This window comes from Acinonyx jubatus, chromosome A1, assembly GCF_027475565.1.
Source record: "Acinonyx jubatus isolate Ajub_Pintada_27869175 chromosome A1, VMU_Ajub_asm_v1.0, whole genome shotgun sequence".
In the NCBI taxonomy this organism is placed as follows: Eukaryota; Metazoa; Chordata; class Mammalia; order Carnivora; family Felidae; genus Acinonyx; species Acinonyx jubatus.
Window position 1 is genome coordinate 24070431 of NC_069380.1, and position 20226 is coordinate 24090656.

The window sequence follows — 20226 nt, forward strand, 5'->3', positions numbered from 1 at the left end:
CTCACAGTTCATGAGTCCGAGCTCAGCGTCAGGCTCTGTCCTGACAGCTCAGGGCCTGGAACCTGCTTCAGATTCTGTGTCTCCCTCTCTCTCTGCCCCTCCCCTGCTCGTGCTCTGTCTCTCTCTGTCTTTCAAAAATAAACGTTTAAAAAAATTTCAAGAAGAGGAGATTAGGACAGAGACACAGAGGAAGGATGATGTGAACACATGGGGAGAACACAGCCATCTGCAAGCCAAGGAGAGAGCTCTCAGGAGACACCTTGATCTCGGACTTCCAGCCTGCAGATCTGTGAGAAAGTACATTTCTGTTGTGTAAACCACTCAGCCTGTGGTACTTTGTTATGTGAGCCCGAGCAAACTAACACACACACACACACACACAGTCTCACACAGGGGAATGATAGTGTTGCTGTACCCCTTGACTAAAATGAAAAGTTGGATATTAACTTTTCTGTCATCTGCATGTGAAATTCACAGAATTCATATTAATATAATAAGTAATATTATTAGGCATACACAAACATGGCTAGACAAACTGCCTTCCTCACAAAAGTAAACCAAAAAATAATAATAATGAACATCTCCTATTTTATTCTTTTTACCTTGTGGTAAGACTTTAAGGTAATTTCTTCTGACATTCAGTTCCCGTAGAGCTTTCAACTGACCTATCTGCTGGGGCAGGGCTGTGATCTCGTTGCAGCTGACGTCCTGCATCAAAAGCAAAGGCAGAAATGATAAGCATCTTTTTCCAGGAAATCAAGCATCCCATGTGAAATCTCCTTCAGGAATTTATGTATTTATTTTAGTAGCCTTCGCGCCCAGCACACAGCCCAGCTCGGGACTTGAGCTCACGACCCTGAGATCAAGACCTGAGCTGAGATCAAGAGTTGGACGCTTAACCGACCGAGACACCCAGGTGCCTCCTTAAGGAATTTAAATATGAGGGCAACTACTCGGGTACATTTCTATCCTGGTCTGTAGGTCAGGCTTAGCACAGAGAAGAAAAGGAAAGTGCAGTATTTTGAACACTGAGGACAAAAAGAGAAAAGGAAGGATATTCGGAGCATTCAGGAGCTCCTTTGCCGGCCTCGCACCTGCTGCGTTCATGTGCTTCAGTCTCATTTAATTCTCAACACGAACCCCTGAGGCAGTATTAGCAGCTTAATATTTACAGTCAGAAAAATGAGGCTCAGGGAGGTTAAGTCAGGCGTCCAAGGCAGTTACCACTCGGAACAAATGCCCGCCCCCTGTGAAGCCACCATCCCACAGTACCTCTGAATAGAACGTCACACATCCTATTTACCAAACACTCACAACTGACAGTGAAAAACTGTGACTATGAATGCATCTTTTGGATGCGTTATTTATTTAAAATGGATTTGCGACTGGAAGGCTGGGAAGTTTGTGGACCTGAACACCTTTCGGTACATTTTCCAAGACTGTGGGGCATGCGGATGATGTCTTTTTTGCACTGAAAGACTAATATCCTATCAACAGTTGACTGGAACCGCCTCTTGACGAGTGCAGAATGAAAACTATGAGATTTATAATCTTATTCTCCCCTAATCCCACTCTTCCACTTTCTCTGGAAGCTCTGCTCGGCTCTCCACCCCCCACCCCAGCTACTCTATTGTCCAGACCAACACTCCATCTCACTGGGCACTATAATGGTCTCCTTGATCTGCCCCTCAGATCCACCTTTCACAGAGCTGCCAGAGCGTGCGCATTTCACTGCATCATTTACCAGCTTAGACATCTGCAACAGCAATGTCTCAGAAACCCATGGGGTAAAGTCCCCGACTCCACAGCAAGGGCCAGCAGCTACGGTTCAGATTGATTTCTCCAGCGCCACCTCTCTGAAAGCCCTTGCTTGCATCCCCAGGCCACGTGATTACCGACTGCAGCCGCCAGTGTGTGCCAAGGGTTTCTCAGTCCCAAACCTGTTCCGGCTCTTCCCGTGCCTGGTGTGCCCCTCCCCAATATCATCCTCTTGTCCCACCTGCATCCTTCAAGATTTAATTCAAGGCTCTCTCTTCTCTGAAACCTTTGTGGAGGTTTCCCCCACTGTCCCTCTCTGAACGAACACCCACGGAAAATGCCCTTTTTCCTTGGTGGTCCTATGGATAATCTATTACCGTATTCACGTGTGCACACATTTGCCTTCTCTTAGAAGCCTGTGAACTCCTAGATGGGAGGCTCTCATTCACTCCATCCTTCTGGTGCCAAGCAGAGTGCTGGGACTAAAGTAAGGGATCAGGAAGTGCTGGATGAAATTTCTGAAGCCCACTTATGTTGACACTCCACATGCCGTGGCTCTCTCTGCCTCGTGGCTGGAACCCCAGGATGCTCCCACAAACATACCAATCCCGGCAGGTCCCTCCTGGAAAGGCACAACCACAGATATACTTGGGCTAGGAACGATCCCAGTGGGATCAACTCTTCAGATACCCCACATCTCTTCTCAACCTGCAAAAACTTCCCCTCTCACTCCCCCTTTTAGAAGGCAGCAAAGCCTCGTTGCAGAAATCGGTTTCACATTCACTCAGATGAGAATTCACCATTAACCAGTCCCCTCAAACCCCAGGGCTCCCGTAAGAACAGAACTATGCAGAACACAGGGTATCACTGCCCTCTAATCTCTTCTCATCTAAAAATCCTCCGGTGACCTGGTAATCTGCCAAGGTCACGAGGCTACTAAACGAGTATCACTTGCTGAAGAGGAATAAAATCACTCCTGATAAAAGGGAATGAAGTAGGCCTCTGCAGAGGCTGAGTGCACAATGCAATGAGCCCGCGGGACTGCTCGGCTGTCTGGCCGAGGGGAGGTGGCATGACAGGCTAACATGAGGTGTTCAAAGGCGTCACCCCCAGGCTGGCTGTTGATGCATCACTCCTGGCCCCGAAAGTCACATAAAATTCCTTGAGAAACATCCTTAGTGTTTAAAAACAAAACAAAACAAATAACCCACAACGCACATCTGCAGAGAAATACAAGTCTAAGGAAATAATTATAGAATTAGAAAGTCCAGAGAGTTGTCCAGTCACTTTTAGCCCCTCACTGCATCAGCAAATAATTCTGCCTCTCTGCATGCACTTCCATGTACGAGAGGTAAAAAGTGAAATGCTACCTTTTCCCAACTCCTATGGTATCTGATCAGTCACAAGTACCAACAACCAAACCCTTTCAGTGAAATCTTTATCTGTCTTTGCCTCAACCAAGTCACAAATAAGCAAGTATCCTTCCATTCCATTCTCTTTAAGATTTTTTAAAAACGTTTATTCACTGGGGGGCTTGGGGGGGGCTTAGTCGGTTAAGTGTCCGACTTCAGCTCACGTCATGACATTCTCATGGATCACAAGTTGGAGGCCCACGTCAGGCTCTGGGCTGACAGCTCAGAGCCTGGAGCCTGCTTTGGATTCTGTGTCTCCCTCTCTCTCTGCCCCTCCTCCACTCACACTCTGTGTGTGTGTCTCTCTCTCAAAAATAAACATTGAAAAAATTAAAAAATTTTTAAATGTTTATTCATTTTTGAGAGAGACAGAGCATGAGCACAGATAGAGAGATAGGCGCCCCTCCATTCTCTTTTAAAAGAGTCTTCACACAAATAGTATATAGGTATATATACTATATACTAATAGTATATATTTCTAGAAATATATGAGATTAAATCATGCTATGGGACTCACAGCCAGGCATAGTCACACTGGTGATAGGAGTGGAGGGTCCTTAGGGAAGAAATAGTGGGAATGTTCCTTCTCTGGAGAGAAGTTATGTTATTGACATCTACAGTAGGTCTTTGTAAGTCTGTGTGTGACTGCACAAGAAAAATCCTTTTGCAATTTACGGGAATCACAGATTTTTGATACAAAACTGAAAATTTTCAGAAGCTTCAAGGACAGAATTCTTTAAAAAATCGTTCTTTCAAGAAAAAAGGAGGGGAGAGAGGGAAGCAAAAGATAACATTTTTAGGCAGATTATTCACAGCATAAAATCTCATAAAATCTCATTCAGTCTTATCCCATTGGGGTGTACTATAAAACACGCCTTGCATTTGTCGACTACCCTCTGGTTAGCCAGAAAGGCTATGCTATTTCCCTAAATATAAGGTAATTTTTTTTTTCTAACATATATTTCTAACATAATGGCTTTATCAAGGAAAATCACCTCCCCTCAGCTATATTTATATGTTGATTTAACCAGTAGGGAAAGCAGTTACCCAATTTACACTTAAAAAAAAAAAAACAAAACATAATGATAAAGAGTTTTTTCCTTTTGACTTACAGGACAGTACATCTGTAGACAATTAGAAACACAAAGTCCAATTGTCCATTCACATTTTGAAGGCTATATAGTGAAGGTCAAAATGTTTCAATAGTACTCTTCGTCAGTTATTTCCTATCCTGCCAAAATAATGAGGGGGAAATGCCCAGGCGGATCTAGCAAGAAAGCAAGATAAAGACTTAACACCACAGGCGCACCTGGGTGGCTCAGTCGGTTAAGCACCTGACTCTAGCTCAGGTCATGATCTCATGGGTTCAAGCCACGTGTCCTGTCGGGCTCTGTGCTGACAGCTCAGGGCCTGGAGCCGGCGTCGGACTCTCTGTCTCCCTCTGCCTCCTCCCCTCCACTCATGCTCTGTGTCTCTCTCTCTCTCTCAAAAATAAATAAACATTAAATAAATTTTTACAAAGACTTTACACTATTGTATAATCCATATTACAGAATTAAGCAAAAGTCTACTGCCTCCCAGTTACCGAACCTTGCTGAATTTTAAAGAGGCGATGAATTTCGTCACAAAAACAAAACCTCCGTGTCTTAATTAGCTGGGGAACGAGGAGGAGGAAAAAGAAGATGAGAGAAGATAATAGTCTAAATGTTTTGGCATATTTCAGGTTAGAACATGAAAAACATCATCCTAAAACAGGCTGGTTCTCTAAAATATGTCTGTCCACATTTAGCCTAAGGTCTGGTTTTTCAAGTCTTGAGTTAATTTTAAAAAGATAACATTTAGGGGCGCCTGGGTGGCTCCGTCGGTTGAGCGGCCGACATCGGCTCAGGTCACGATCTTGCCGTCCGCGAGTTTGAGCCCTGCATCGGGCTCTGTGCTGACAGCTCAGAGCCTGGAGCCTGTTTCAGATTCTGTGTCTCCCTCTCTCTGACCCTCCCCCGTTCATGCTCTGTCTCTCTCTGTCTCAAAAATGAATAAACGTTAAAGAAAAAAAAAAAGATAACATTTAGGAAAATGAATTTAGTAAGTAAAGAACACTAATGCCTCACACTTCTTCCGCATTTAGTTGTGAATTTACCAAGCTGTGAATTCCAGATTCAGTGGCTTCTTAGAATGGTCAAATGAATCCCTTCTGAATTGTCTATTAGCCCTTAAACTATGTCTTAGAAAATAATTATTGCACGCTTCAGTGGATCAAATTGTCATATATTTACTGTTATAATACTGCAAATGTACAAGCAGGCCAAAAAGAAATCATCATAAACATGTCATAAATATTTACAAATTCTATTCTTTGTTATATAGAAATGAATCTAATTATTATATAATAACATACATACTCAAACTTAAGTTACTAGGACCAGCCAGTCCAATTTAGTCATTTAGAGCAAAAAAAAAAAAAAAAAAAAAAAAAAAACTGGACAATTTTAACTATGACCTAAAATATACTTTTTTTCCACTGGTTTAATCAACATGTTTTTAAGTAACCAAAGGAAAAACGTTAGAGTCATTTTATGCCAGCCCTTCCAGGCAATAATGGAATTTACTAGAAGTATTAAATGCACACTGGAGACTAATGGATTTTTGTTATCAAGTACTAGTTGTTAATTTATCTTCAGTATGTAAGAAACACAAGGATTTAAAACACCAGATTCAGTTCAGACATTATTAAACTAGGTAATGTTCACTTTCAGAAAATAATACTGTAAAAAAGAAAAGCGATTTTTTAAGGAGTAACCTCTAATGAAAACCAACACAAATAATGCGTCAAGATGACCTTGGTTAGGGAAGATGTCCAGAGTAACCAGGCCACCCTGTGGAACTGTGCACACGGTATTTTCTCATGAGCTACCTTGATCTCTCAGGTTTTCAAAAACGTCGTGTAGTTATACCATTGCTTAAGCCATACTTTTGTAATAAGTCTAGCTCTTTAGTTAACTGAAGGGAATGTGAATAGTCTGACAGGAAATTTAAGCTAGTAACTCCCATCAAGGGCTCCTACTCTTTTTTTGGGAGGAAATGTCTATTGTATGACTTTCTGTGTGACTTTAGGTCAATGTCTTAACTTCTCTGTACCTATGTAAGAGGAAGTGGCAAAATTAATTTAAATTTCCTTGTAATAGTAGGAAGATCCATTTATCACATCAGAAATAATGAACAGACTTTGAAAGACAGATACTTAACTTAGAAGTAATGTCAATTTTGATTTCTTAGCAATCAAAAACTTCAATGCCTGTAGTCAGAATTTCTTTCTTTTAAGAAAAATCCAGTATGTTCATTTAAACTCAAAACTTTTTCAAGCAACCTCTGGTATTGTCACCTCCCAACACTTACTGAATGTCTCCTTCTAGTATAAAACTCCGCTCCACACCCTTCCTTCCAACCCAATGCTCTTCAATAGAACAGATGGTAAACAAGCCACGGACTTCCAACTGTCCCGCAGAAACTAGAGAGGTTAGAAGGCATGTCCAAAGACTGTGAATGGAAAAAAGATTATGGCAGACACATGAATTAATGTCTCTGCTATACCTAACTCAGAGGCTGGAATGTTATGTATGAAAATAATAAAGGAGGGGCGCCTGGGTGGCTCAGTCTGTTAAGCATCTGACTTCGACTCGGGTCACGATCTCGCGGTTCGTGAGTTCGAGCCCCGCATCGGGCTCTGGGCTGACAGCTCGGAGCCTGGAACCTGCTTCAGATTCTGTGTCTCCCACTCTCTCTGCTCCTCCCCTGCTCACGCTCTCTCTCTCTCTCTCTCTCTCTCTCAAGAGTAAAATAAAAAAAAAAATTAAAAAACAATAATGAAGGAATTCTCCTCAGAACCAGGTCATCCTGTTCTACATCAATCAGATACATTCTGTGTTTACAATCAATCCCTGAATTCAAACTTGCTACACAAACATTTTATGAAAGGAGAGAGAGGTCTAGGCAGGGCCGGGAAATGCACCGTTCCATCAGATATTCCTTGAGTCAGGTTCTGTGAGCTTTTCAGTGTAAGAGCAGGCTTCTGGAGCAGTGATACTGTGTTGTCTTACAGCCGGAAGCCACGATTTTCACACACTGCGTGAGCAGAAGAAAGACAGAACTGAAAGAAACCAAACAAGGGACAGACAGTCTCCGGCCCTCAGTATGTCAGCCCGCTCAGGGAACCGTGAGAAAACTCAAGTTCGTCGTGCTCTGCCACAGTGCGATTATCTTCACGGCTCTCCGGTTATTATCACAGAAGGCACACACACAGCATCTCTTCCCAGGTACTCAGCATGTCTTCCCCTTCGGGCATGATTCGACAGTACAAGAACCGTGTTTCCAAATGCTAATGTCGTTTTAATGAGTAAAATAAGGTTTAGTCAACACCAGCACCCTCTACTGACCTTCCCTGCCTGGCTGTGGTTCCTCAGCGAGGAGACCTGCACACAGACACGGCCCGAGTTTTGCAACGTTCATTCTCTGATTCGCTCTCAACTGTAGGTGCGCTGCCCCAACTTTAATGGGAAAACCACTGCCAAGATGAACCAGGAACTCAACAAACAAACAAGCAAACACCACGGGGTCCCTCTCCGTGAGATGCTAAACGATCCGGAAGAAGACCCAGTAAGCACAGCTGAATGGTGCTATTGAAAGGATTGGGGCTTTCATCACACAAAACTGGTTTTTACCCCAGCTCCACCACTCCAGCCCCCCCCCCCCCAGCTCTGGGTAAATAATTCTGAAATTCAAATCTGTCTACAAACTGTAGATATTATATCTACCTTGCTGGGTTATTGTCAAGATTATATGAAATTGCCCATGCCATATACCTAGCAGAGTGCCTGGCATATAGTAGGTGCTCAGTAAACGCTATTGCTTTTTCTTTCTCTTACAGAAAGAACGCCCAGATACAAAGACTTACAAAACAACATCTACATACAGCTACAGCTCTTAGAGTACCAGAGGTACAGAAGGAAGTCAGAGAGGCCAGAAAGGTCCAAAAGTTCTAGGTCATTCCCATCACAAATGAGCCCGGAGGGGCCAGTTCCAAAGAGCTAAGATTCCCTAAATTCTCTTGCACCTGAAACAGCACAGAACTCTATCCTGGCCTCTCATGGATTCAAAAAAGGACATCTCAGTAGGTGTTTCTTAATAGCTTCTTCATGGAAGGAGGAACAATTGCGCTCCTTTGTTCTCTGCACCATCTCAAATGGCTGGACAAGCCAATCACTGAATGGCAATGCTTTTTGTTTCCTTTTCACAGTTTCAGATAACTGTGATATATTTAAGACAGTAAGGTGATGTTTTCCAGTTCTAGTCCTTAAAAATTACAGAGGACAACTCCTTTCTTGCAACAGCTACGGTTCTCTTCTTTTGTTTTTCAAAGCAGCAATGACTCTGGAATACTCACACTTGGAAGAAGAGAGAGTTTACAACTCCGTTTGGGATACTCTGAGTCTAATGTGAAATTTAAAAATATTTCCTCTAAAATAGCCAAACAATGCTCAGAGACCAATAAATTGAGTGATTTTATCAGCACGTCATTGGCTTTAAAGTACCCTGAATGCTTGGGTGGGGTCTGGTGGGAGCTGTCAAACTTTTTAACAAGTTGGTTACCACGTAACCATTTAAACAAAAGCCTCCCAAGCAAGTCTGGAATTATTTCAGGCTCTCCAGGGAATTTCTTTCCAACTGATAGCTAAAAATCATTTGACAGGGTTACCTACAGTAGCACTGCCATTTTAAGCAAAAAGATATGAAAGATAAATAAGAATGGATGGAAACTAATCTTTTTTTAGTCTATGACCTTAAGCAAGGCCACTCACCCCTTGTGGTTAAATAATGGCAACAAATGAAATATTCACCAATGTCACAAATAAATGCTTTTCACAAGGAATCATGCTGGCGCACAGAGTGAAAGACCACAGGCTACAGAGCTGCTGGGCCACAGCTACAAGCATGAGAAATGCGGCTGTTCCAACCTGTGAGATGCTGTTGGTATACACCATGAACTTCAGAGACATAATATGAAAAAAATATATAAAATACCTCACTGATTTTATATCGCAAACATGCTGAAATAATATTCTGGCCATCCTGCATTAAATAAAACATATCATTAAAATTAATTTCACTTGCTTTTTTTTTTTTTTTTTTTAATGTGGCTACCAGTGCATTTGAAGTACATTTGTTTGGACGCCTGGGTGTCTCAGTCAGTTGAGCATCTGACTCTTGATTTTGGTTCAGGTCATGATCCCAAGGTCGTGGGGTTGAGCCCTGCGTTAGGCTCCACATTGAGCATGGAGCCTGCTTAAGATTCTCCCTCTCCCAACCTCCCTCTTTTATTCTCTCCCTCTGCCCGTCTCCCCATCTGTGCTCTCTCTAAAATAATAAAACCAAAGACCTAATAAAAAAGTTACATTTACTAACAGCAGTTAGACAATCAAATGAAATTAAAGGCATTCAACTTGGTAAGGAAGAAGTCTAACTTTCACTATTTGTAGATAACATGACACCCTATATAGAAAATACTAAAGACTCCACCAAAAAACTAGTAGAACTGATCAGTTAATTCAGTAAAGTCGTAAGATATAAAATCAATGTGCAGAAATCTGTTGCATTTCTATACACTAATAATGAAGCAGCAGAAAGAGAAGTTGAGAAAATAATCCCATTTACAACTGCACCAAAAATAATAAGATACCTAGGAATAAACCTAACTGAAGAGGTAAAAGGCCCATACTCTAAAACCTATAAAACATTGCTGAAAGAGACTGAACACTACACAAGGAAACAGAAAGACATTCCATGTTTATGGACTGGAATAACAAATATTGTTAAAATGCCTACACTATGCAAAGCAATTTACACATTTAATGCAATCCCTATCAAACTACCAATAGCATTTTTTCACAGAGCTAGAACAAATAATCTTAAAATTTATACGGAATCACAAAAGACTCCAAATTGCCAAAGCAATTTTGAAAAAAGAAAGTGAAGCTGGAGGCATCACAATTTCTGACTTCAAGTTATATTACGAAGCTGTAGTCATCGAAACAGTATGGTACTGGCACAAAAACAGACACATAGATCAATGGAACAGAATAGAAAACCCAGAAATAAACCCACAAGGATATGGTCAATTAACCTTTGGCAAAGCAGGAAAGAATATCCAATGGGCAAAAGACAGTCTCTTCAACAAATGGTGTTGGAAAAACTGGACAGCAGCATGTAAAACAGCGAAACCAGACCACTTTCTTACACCACACGCAAAAATTAAAAATAGATGAAAGAGTTACATGTAAGGCATGAAACCATAAAAATTCTAGAAGAGAGCACGGTTTTCTGATATTGGCCGCAGCAACATTTTTCTAGATATGTCTCCCGAGGCAAGGGAAACAAAAGCAAAATTAAACTATTATGACTACATCAAAATAAAAGCTTTTGCACGGCAAAGTAAATAATCCAAAACACTAAAAGGCAACCTACTGAATGAGAATAGGTATTTGCAAATGACATATCCAATAAAGGGTTAGCATTGGAAAGATGTAAAGAAGTTCTAAAGATCCACACCCCAAAACAAGCAATCCAATTTAAAAATGGGCAGAAGAAATGGACATTTCTCAAAGAAGACATAAAGACAGCCCACAGACATACTAAAAGATGGCTCAACATCACTCTTCATCAGGGAAATGCAAATCAAAACCACAACAAAATATCACCCCACACCTTTCCAAATGGCTAAGATCAAAAACACAACAAACAACGAGTGCTGGCGAGGTTGTGGAGAAAAAGGAACCCTCATGTACTGTTGGTGGGAATGCAAACTGGCACAGCCACTCTGGAAAACAGTATGGAGGTTCCTCAAAAAGTTAAAAATACAACTACTCTATGATCCAGCAATCGCACTACTGGGTATTTACCCAAAGAATACAAAAATAATAATTCAATGGGATACATGCATCTCTATGTTTATAGCAGTATTATTTACAATAGCCAAATTATGGAAGCAGCCTAAGCATCCATCCACTGATTAGAATGGATAAAGAAGATGTGTACACACACACACACACACACACGCACACACACACACAATGGAATATTACCCAGCCATCAAAGAATGAAATCTTGGGACACCAGTGTGGCTCAGTTGGTTAAGTGTCCCACTCTTGATCTCAGCTCAGGTCATGATCTCACAGTTTGTGATTCTGAGCCCCACATAAGGGCTCCACATTGGCAGCATGGAGCCTGCTTGAAAATCTCTCTCGCCCTCTGCCCTCCCCTGCTCATGCTCACTCTCCCTCTCTCTCTCAAAATAAATAAATAAACAAACTTAAAAAGGGAATGAAATCTTGCCATTTGCAACAAGAATGGAGCTAGAGGGTATTTTGCTAAGTGAAATTTAAGAAGCAAATGAGCAAAGGAAAAGAGAGAGAGAGACAAGCCAAGAAGCAGACCCTTAACTACTGAGAACAAACTAATGGTTAATAAAAAGAGGTGAGTGGGGGGATGGATGAAATAGGTGATGGGGATTAAGGAGTGCCCCTGTCATGAGAAGCACCAGGTGATATATGGAAGTGTTGAATCACTATATTGTGTACCTGAAGCTAATATAACGCTATGTTAACTACAATGGAATTAAAATTAAAAATAGAACAGAACAGGGGCGCCTGGGTGGCTCAGTCAGTTCAGCATCTGACTTTTGACTTTGACTCAGGTCATGATCTCATGGTTCGTGAGTTAGAACCCCACATCAGGCTCTGTGCTGACAGTGCGGAGCCTGCTTGGGATTCTCTCTCCCTCTCTCTCTGCCCCTCCCATGCTCTCTCTCTCTTAAAATAAATAAATAAACTTAAAACAAATAGGATAGAATTAAAATCTTTTCATGAAATAAAGTAAAATAAAATAAAATTTGCTGCTTGTGTTACCTTTCTATCAAATAGTGCTGGGTGAGGGTGTTTCAGCTTAAGTTATATTAGCTACACCAGAGTGAACTTCTGTACATCACACACTGCCTCTCTACCTTAGGTTTCTCTCTACCCTTGCAAGATGTCAAGAGCTTGGACTAGATGCTTTTAAAACCCCAATGGCTCTCACATTCTAGGATTTCTAGGATTCGAGGATCCAACAGGTTATTGCTGGTGGAGAAAAGGCACCAGAGCCAGCTGAACACAATGCTAATAAGTAAGTAGTTACACTCAACCTTTAGTGTAACTAAGAGGTTACACTAACCTCTGGGCTCTGGACAGGGTGCCCAGGAAAAGCTCAAGGACTCCCTCACAGCCACCCCACAGCTTGTGTGTCCTGAGGCGGGAGACAGGAGACAGTGCTGTTCTACCACGGCCACAAGGCCAGCCCAGCGGCTGATAAGAGCATCTCAGGAAAGCCCCGCTCTGGTGTGGGACTGGCCCCAGGCTCAGCACACGGCCACCTATTCACAGATGAGCTGGTCCGCAGCTCGGCAGGCAGAGCTGATACATGGCATGCTGTCGGCTTACGCCCAGGGTGCAGTGGGACAGAAACACATTCCAGCTGCCCACAGGTTCCAGAAGACCGACCTCACCTGTGTGCCACCCATCTGTGGGAGCCCGACAAGTAGGGAAAAAAACCAACGCGTTACATATTGTGCTTGTAAGACCTAATCCAAATTCTAGCAGATTTGGATTGTGCGTCTATCAGACTCCTAAAAGAAGAATTCTTTAAAAAGAAAAAAAAAACATGTAACTATCAGTTTCATCCAAAGCATTATTCCGTATTATTGTTTTGTTTTCTGGAACCGATTAAGATGGTGCCTTCTGAATCAAGATGGATTGTAAGATAGTCATCCCCCTGGCAGGCTGAGCACCTGGGAGTCTTCACAGTCTGTCCCAAGCCACAGCCCACTTTCCACCCCTCGAGAGCAGCATTCAGCAAACACGTATTGGGTCTTATGCCGAGCACCAGGTACAACAGCAAATCCCTGTCCACGGCCCTCGGCGGCTTTCCAGACATAGAGGGAGCTGGTGTGGAGAATGCCAAGTAGGAAGAAAGTATGACTGCACAGAATTCCGTGGTAAGTATAGCGTGCTTGCATTGGGAGTGCCTAAGTCTGGCTTAGAGGATTTGGGAAGGCTTTCTGGGGGAAGTGACATCTAACTTGGTTAAGAACTGACCAAGAGAAGATGAGAAGGAAGAAACTGTCCCCACAGAGACAGTGATGTGTGTCAAAGACTAGAAGTGGAAGTGAACAAGGAACACTCCCAGATGGCTGGAACTAAAGGGGCCAGGGACAGGAGATGAATGACGGGTCTTGAATGCCCCGTGGAGGAGCTGAAGGTGGCCTAACTCTAACTCTAAGGCAGTGGCCGTGAAAATGGAGCACCCAGTGTCATTCTACGTAGCCTCAGCCAGATTAAACTGCTTCCCACGCTCCAAGCAAGCCACCTCCTCCTGGGCTGTCTTGCCTTTGCTCAAGCCGTCCCTTCTCTCTTCCTCTGTGCCTGTCTTCCTTTTTCAGTTTAGAAAATCCCACACAGGGGTGCCTGGGTGGCGCAGTCGGTTAAGCGTCCAACTTCAGCCAGGTCACGATCTCGCGGTCCGTGAGTTCGAGCCCCGCGTCAGGCTCTGGGCTGATGGCTCAGAGCCTGGAGCCTGTTTCCGATTCTGTGTCTCCCTCTCTCTCTGCCCCTCCCCCGTTCATGCTCTGTCTCTCTCTGTCCCAAAAATAAATAAACATTGAAAAAAAATTAAAAAAATAAAAAATAAAAAAAATAAAAGAAAATCCCACACAGACTTCTGCAAGGGGCCTCTCAAAGGTCTCTTCCCTTAAAAATCCTTCCCAATCCAAGGCTGAATCAATCACTCCCTAACCACATGCACATATTTCTTGTAATAGCAAACTTGGGGGTGAGTGTGCCTACCCAAATTAATATCCATCGTCTTTCAGAACTGCCCCCTTGTTGGCAGGAAAGCAGCTGTGTGTCTGGGTCATGTGACCATGTGCCTTGTGCATCACGGACTCAGTCAGGAGAGGACATCCGACCCACATCTTGCCTTTCTCATTTAGACATCAGGGCTGAGACAGACTAGCTAGTGCTTAAGTCGGAGGACATTTAAACTTGGGATCTGTGGGCGAGACATCTCCACTGCATGGAGAAGTACAGACAGCTAAGTGAGAAAACAAACCACTTCCATGGCTCCAGACAACTTTCCAGTGTCTTGTTCTAGACATTAATGATCCCTGATCAAATGTCCAGGTGCTGAGTGGCAGGAATACCCCTGCATCTTTTAAAAATGTACATTATTGAGGCACCTGGGTGGTTCAGTCGGTTAAGTGTCTGACTTTTGACATTGGCTCAGGTCATGATCTCGTGGTTGTGAGATCAAGCCCTTGTGTTGGGCTCTGCACCCAGAGTTGGGATTCTCTCTCTCTGCGTCTCTCTCTGTTCCTCCCTACTCATGTGAAACACTTAAAAAATAAATAAAAAATAATACAAAGTTAAAAAAAATGATTATTTAGGTATAGTTGATATACAATGTTGTATTACTTTCAGGTGCACAACATAGTCATTGAACAATTCTATTCATTGCCCAGTGCTCACCAAGGTTAAGTCTGGTCACCATCTGACACTATACAATGTTATTACAGTATCGTATTGTACGTATTTATTCCCTGTACTGTGCTTTTCAGCTCTGTGACTTATTTTCTAACTGAGAGTTTGCACTTAATCCCAGTCATCGATTCCATACATCCTCCTGGTCCCCTCCCCTCTGCCAATTGCCAGTTTATTCTCTGTATTTACGAGTCTATTTCTGATTTTTTTTTTGATTTTTTAAAAACTTGAAATTTAATTATTTCATTTATTTATTTGATTTGAGAAAGAGATGAGATCACAACCTGAGCTGAAATTAAGAGTCCAATGCTTAACTGACTGACCATGCAGTCACCCCTCAATATGTTTTTATTCCAAATATAAGTGAAACCGTATGGTATTTATCTTCCTCTGTCTGACTTATTTCATACCCTCTAGGTCTATCTATATTGTCTCAAAAGACAAGATTTCATTCATTTCTTATGGCTAAATAATATTTCATTTTGTGTGTGTGTGTATGTATATATGTACATATATATGTATACATATATACACACACATATACGTATATACATATGTATGTATGTATGTATGTATGTATATACACACACACACACACACACACACACACACACACACCACTTCTTTATTCACTTATCTGTCGATGGACGCTTGGGTTTCCTCCATATCTTGGCTGTTGTAAATAATGCTGCAATGAACACAGGGATGCATGTATCTTTTCCAATCAGTGTTTGTGTCCTTTGGGGAATTACTGGATCATACGGTAATTCTAGTTTTAATTTTTTGAGGAATCTCCATACTGTTTTCCATGGTGGCTGCATGAGTTTACATTCCCACCAACAGTGTGTGAAGGTTTCCCTTTCTCCCCATCCTTGCCAACACTTGTTATTTTTTGCCTTTCTAATTACTAGCCATTCTGACTTGTATGAAGTGTTTTCTTATTGTGGTTCTGATTTGCATTTCCCTGATGATCAGTGATACTAGGCATCTTTTCATGTGTCTGTTGGCCATCATCTGTATGTCTTCTTTGGAAGAATGTCTATTTGGGTCCTCTGCCCATTTTTAATTCAGATTTTTCTTTTTTGGTGTTGACTTGCATAAGTTCTTTATATACTTTGGATATTACCTCCTTATTGAATAAATCATTTGCAAATATATTCTCCCATTCACTAGGTTGCCTTTCTCTTTTGTTGGTAGTTTCCTTTGCTGTGCAAAAGTTTTCCATTTTGGTGGAGACTCAATAGTTTATTTTTACTTTCATTTGCCCTTGCCTTGGAATAGGTTTCAGATACTAATATCACATGAGTCCTGAAAAAGACACTCTTTCTTTACCTTTCAATGCCTTTATACAGCAGTAACTCAGTCCTATACTAAAATTAAAGCTGATACATAGGTCACTTTCCTAACCTGTCACATTCCTAACCAACTCCCACTGCAGACGTGATGAAGGGATGACAGCACTCTCTATCTGAGCCTCCTAAGTCATCACCATGGTGGTCCACGTGGCCTCAAGAAATTAAATGGAGTTGGCACCCAATAGAAAAGGAATTGGCCATCAATGTTCTAGACTGGAATCTACTTGAAGGAAGGGACTGTGTCCTTTCCATGGTTGTAATCACAGCAGCTGTGCTTGATACAAGGTCAGTATGGAATAATGCCTGCTTGAAGGAGACATTCTGACCATTGTATTTCAGCCTGATTGCTTATTCTTGTCTCTTCATTCACCCATCGTACCTGGATGGGATTCATTCTTTCCCATTTTAGAAACAAGGTAAGTGATTCGTTTAGTAGTGAAAGACCTGAAATAGAACAGTGTGTCTTGGCCTCAGATGCACAGTTACAACCCATCTCTACCCATCTAAAACATTTGTTACACTTTTTTGTCTCTGAGGATATGGTCATATTTTAGAGTGACATCACTTTGGGGCAATGGTTACTAAAACCCATACAGAATCAAAGCACTCTGTTCTTTCTAAATTACTTACATTCATGTAAAGTTGGCCCTACTAACTTATTTGTACATTATTTTGCCAGTGTATCCATAATTTATCACAAATTTATATGCGATCTGGAAAAAAATGATGTAACTACCACATGATAACCTGTAAACTTCAGGAACTGTAAATCCCGTGGACTTCAGGAAGTGTAAACTTCGGGAAACCTGTAAATTTCAGGAACTGTGTCTGCCACAGCCAAGCCAAGATCATTCCTCTCCCCACTTAATGTCTTTATCACATACAGCCATCCAACACCCTATGTCCAACTTTACAAGAGTCTTCCTGACTACCTTGATAGATTATGATTAGTCAACAAATAAAAAGAGCATCTTAAAAATCAGTAACATACCAACTCCATTAACTGTTTGAGCTGACCTATCTCTTCTGGCAGCGATCCAAGTTTGTTGTTACTTGCGATTAAGACTTTGAGAGGCAGACCACACAGGCAGGCAGGCAGGGCAGACAGCTGATTTCGACTGCAAAGACAATACAAGAACACCGTAAACACACAAGCCACGTCATACCGTTTCCAATTACGTTTGTGAATAAGCGAGAAGAAAGGGGTGATGGGAGGAGACGTCTGACAAATACAAAAGGTCCAATGAAGTTTCCGTACGTGTAATCCCTCAAGTCCCAAGTACAAAAGACAATAAAATCTATTTCTAGGAAAGAAAGGCATAGGCAGTTCTGCGGGAAACGTTTCCCGGCACAAGGAACCCCACCAAGCCCCCTGCAGAAGCCGAGTCCTTGGCCAGCCAGGAGGCAGATGGGCATCGCGCCCTGCGTCACCAATAACAACGGGAAGCGGGTGCCAACTCTTCTCTTTCTGACAATGTAGCAGGAAACTCAGCGAGAAACGAGCACCACAAAGGCATCCTCCCGTCCATGTTACAGTGATGGAGAAGATCGTTTTGCTGCAACTTACAAAAGACCACCAGCCTGATTTCCAACGTTTTGACTCTGCTTCCTTTTGCTAACACAAGAGTCACTGCGCTTAAAGTCTATTTGGGCATCTGCAAGGGAGCTAATTACAAGGAAAAAAAAAAAAGTAATGTTGGCCTTCTGGCAAAAGTGAATCTGGAACCCTGAGGGGTTCAATTTCACAGGGTACCCAGAAAAATCTGGGTACAACTCTCATCTCCGCTTTGCATGAAGAGGTTCTCTACCCAGAAGTATCTGAACTTCCTGTTATCAATGCTCAGTTTGCTGAGAAATGGGAAAATAATGGATAAATGAAATCTGTAAACCATCTTTATGTGTGTCAGCCATTTATTTCAACCTCTTCTCCCACAAAAAGCCCTTTTCCTGCCATCAGGGAAGGAGAGGGATGGTATTCAGTTTCCCTGCCTTTCTTTCCCCACCACTCTGCTGACACAGACAATGACCAGGCAGTGAAATATCTAAAAACACGTTTGTCTTGCTATTGCAACTACGCAGAACTTCTTCTGTGCATACGCGCACACATGCGTGAAGTGTCCGAGGCGGTGGTATTGTGTGCACGTGTGGACACACATAAATCTGTGTGTGTGAGGGGGAGGGACAGATGCACTGAAAACACACCAAGATGCTATCGGTAGTCATGGGGGTCGGAGATTAGGTACAAGGAGTGTTGTTTACATTTCTCTTTCTTATACTTTGCTGAGTTTTCCAAAATTCCTACAAAGTGCATTTATGATTAAGAAACAGATATCACTATAAAAAGATAAACTTCATCTGGCTACTGGTTGCATGAGTGCTTCTGTTTTTTGAACATTCACTGAGATGTGTCCTTATGAGCTGCGCGCTTTTCTGTATGTATTATATTTTAAAGGTTTTCCTCCCCTACTCCCCCATATGACGAGGTGCGAATCCGGCTAAACAAACGGCATCTCTAGCTGATGGACTGAGAAGAAAACACATGGTGTGCTCTGGAAAGAACCTTTCTCATGTGGATGATCACCTGTAAATATCCTGACACTTCTTCTCTTCCAGGTACCCAAGGCCTGGTTAATAAGCTCTATCAAGAAAAGACACAGCCAATCTTCCCTCCATTGCCCAGATTTACAAAGAAAGCTATTTCCAGAAAGGAGCAGAAGGAGAGAGGTTTCTCTAAGAGGGTCCAGCAGAGGGAGGGAGAAGATCGAAACCCTACAGGGGGCAGGTGGGGGGAGGTCCCTGGCACTGGAAGGACCAGCTGGCTGTTCACCTCCCCCTGGTTAGAGTGACAGGGGAAAATAGGGTGATGGGCCCACCCTGGCACTGTCTCCTGATCTCTGAGGGCAGTGAAAGGGGGTTACTTAGGCTGCCAGTTTCTGACATCCACCCACAGGAGCCCAGAGGGGCTATTCTGGCTGGTTGAGGGGGACTTCCTGGTGCTCTGATGGGAGACAGCTTTCTTCAAGCTCCAAAAAAATTAAAAACAAAACAAAAAAAAACAAAAAAACCCCAAAACCTCCTTAGACACTATCTCCGGGAAGAGAACTAAGTTTATTAAAAGGTGGCACATAAATAGTCTGGAATGTAACTTGTGGTTATAAAACATTTACTTTTTTTTTTCTAAGTTTTATTTATTTATTTTTGAGAGAGACAGTATGCACACACGCGAGCAGGGGAGGGACAGCAAGAGAGGGAGAGAGAGAATCCCAAGCAGGCTCTTCGCTGTCAACATGGAGCCCAAAGCAGGGCTCGATCCCAGGAACCATGAGATTGTGACCTGAGCAGAAATCAATAGTCTGACACTTAACCAACTGAGCCACCCATGCGCCCCTGTGGTTGTAAAATATTTATTAACATGTAATTTCATAAAGTGAGGGTTAGTAAAAAAAAAATACTAATAAGGCCTGTTTTTTTTTTATTTTGGAGACATATTTAAACTTCCTTTTGAAGAGAAGCTAAGGAAACAAAGATTAGTATTTTGAAAAACTTCTACATGCTTATTTTCACAAATTAACACTTACAGTTCAAGATTCTTCCCGTGTTTCTTTGCTTGGAAACTCAGATTTAAACTATTCCCAGTCTCACCTTGACACAGGTATCTTGTCACATTGACAGACACTGAACCGAGAGAGCTACTGATAATACCATTAAGCAATGCAGGGGTGGCTGGGTGGCTCAGTAGGTTGACAATCTGACTCTTGATTTCGGCTCAGGTCATGATCTCATGATTTGTGAGATCGAGCCCCAAGTTGGGCTCCACACTGACAGCACAGAGCCTGCTTGAGATTCTCTCTTTCCTTCCTTCTCTCTCTCTCTCTCTCTCTTTGCTCCTCCTGCGCTAACACACACATACACACACTCTCTCCCTCTAAATAAATGAATAGACTTAAAAAAAAAAAAAAGCAATGCAGTGAACGTTCTGCTCATTCAGAAGCATGAATATCTGAGAGTACATGGGATTATTTTCATGGGATTTCTCGGATGGATACTCATTTATTTTCTTTTTAAGTGTTGTAGTTTTGTTTA

The 20226-nt window shown here is 42.2% G+C and overlaps 1 protein-coding gene across 3 annotated transcripts in view; it reads right to left on the reverse strand.

Moving 5' to 3' along the window:
- The window catches only part of LRCH1 (leucine rich repeats and calponin homology domain containing 1), a 198932-nt gene that overhangs the window by 61808 nt on the left and 116898 nt on the right, over window positions 1-20226 (reverse strand). For all 3 annotated transcript variants that reach the window (XM_027064842.2, XM_027064841.2, XM_027064839.2), the window contains exons 3-4: window positions 17135-17261; window positions 603-708 (exon numbers count right to left, since the gene is read on the reverse strand). In XM_027064842.2, the coding sequence (XP_026920643.1) occupies window positions 603-708; window positions 17135-17261 (233 nt within the window). The remainder of the gene's footprint in view (window positions 1-602; window positions 709-17134; window positions 17262-20226) is intronic.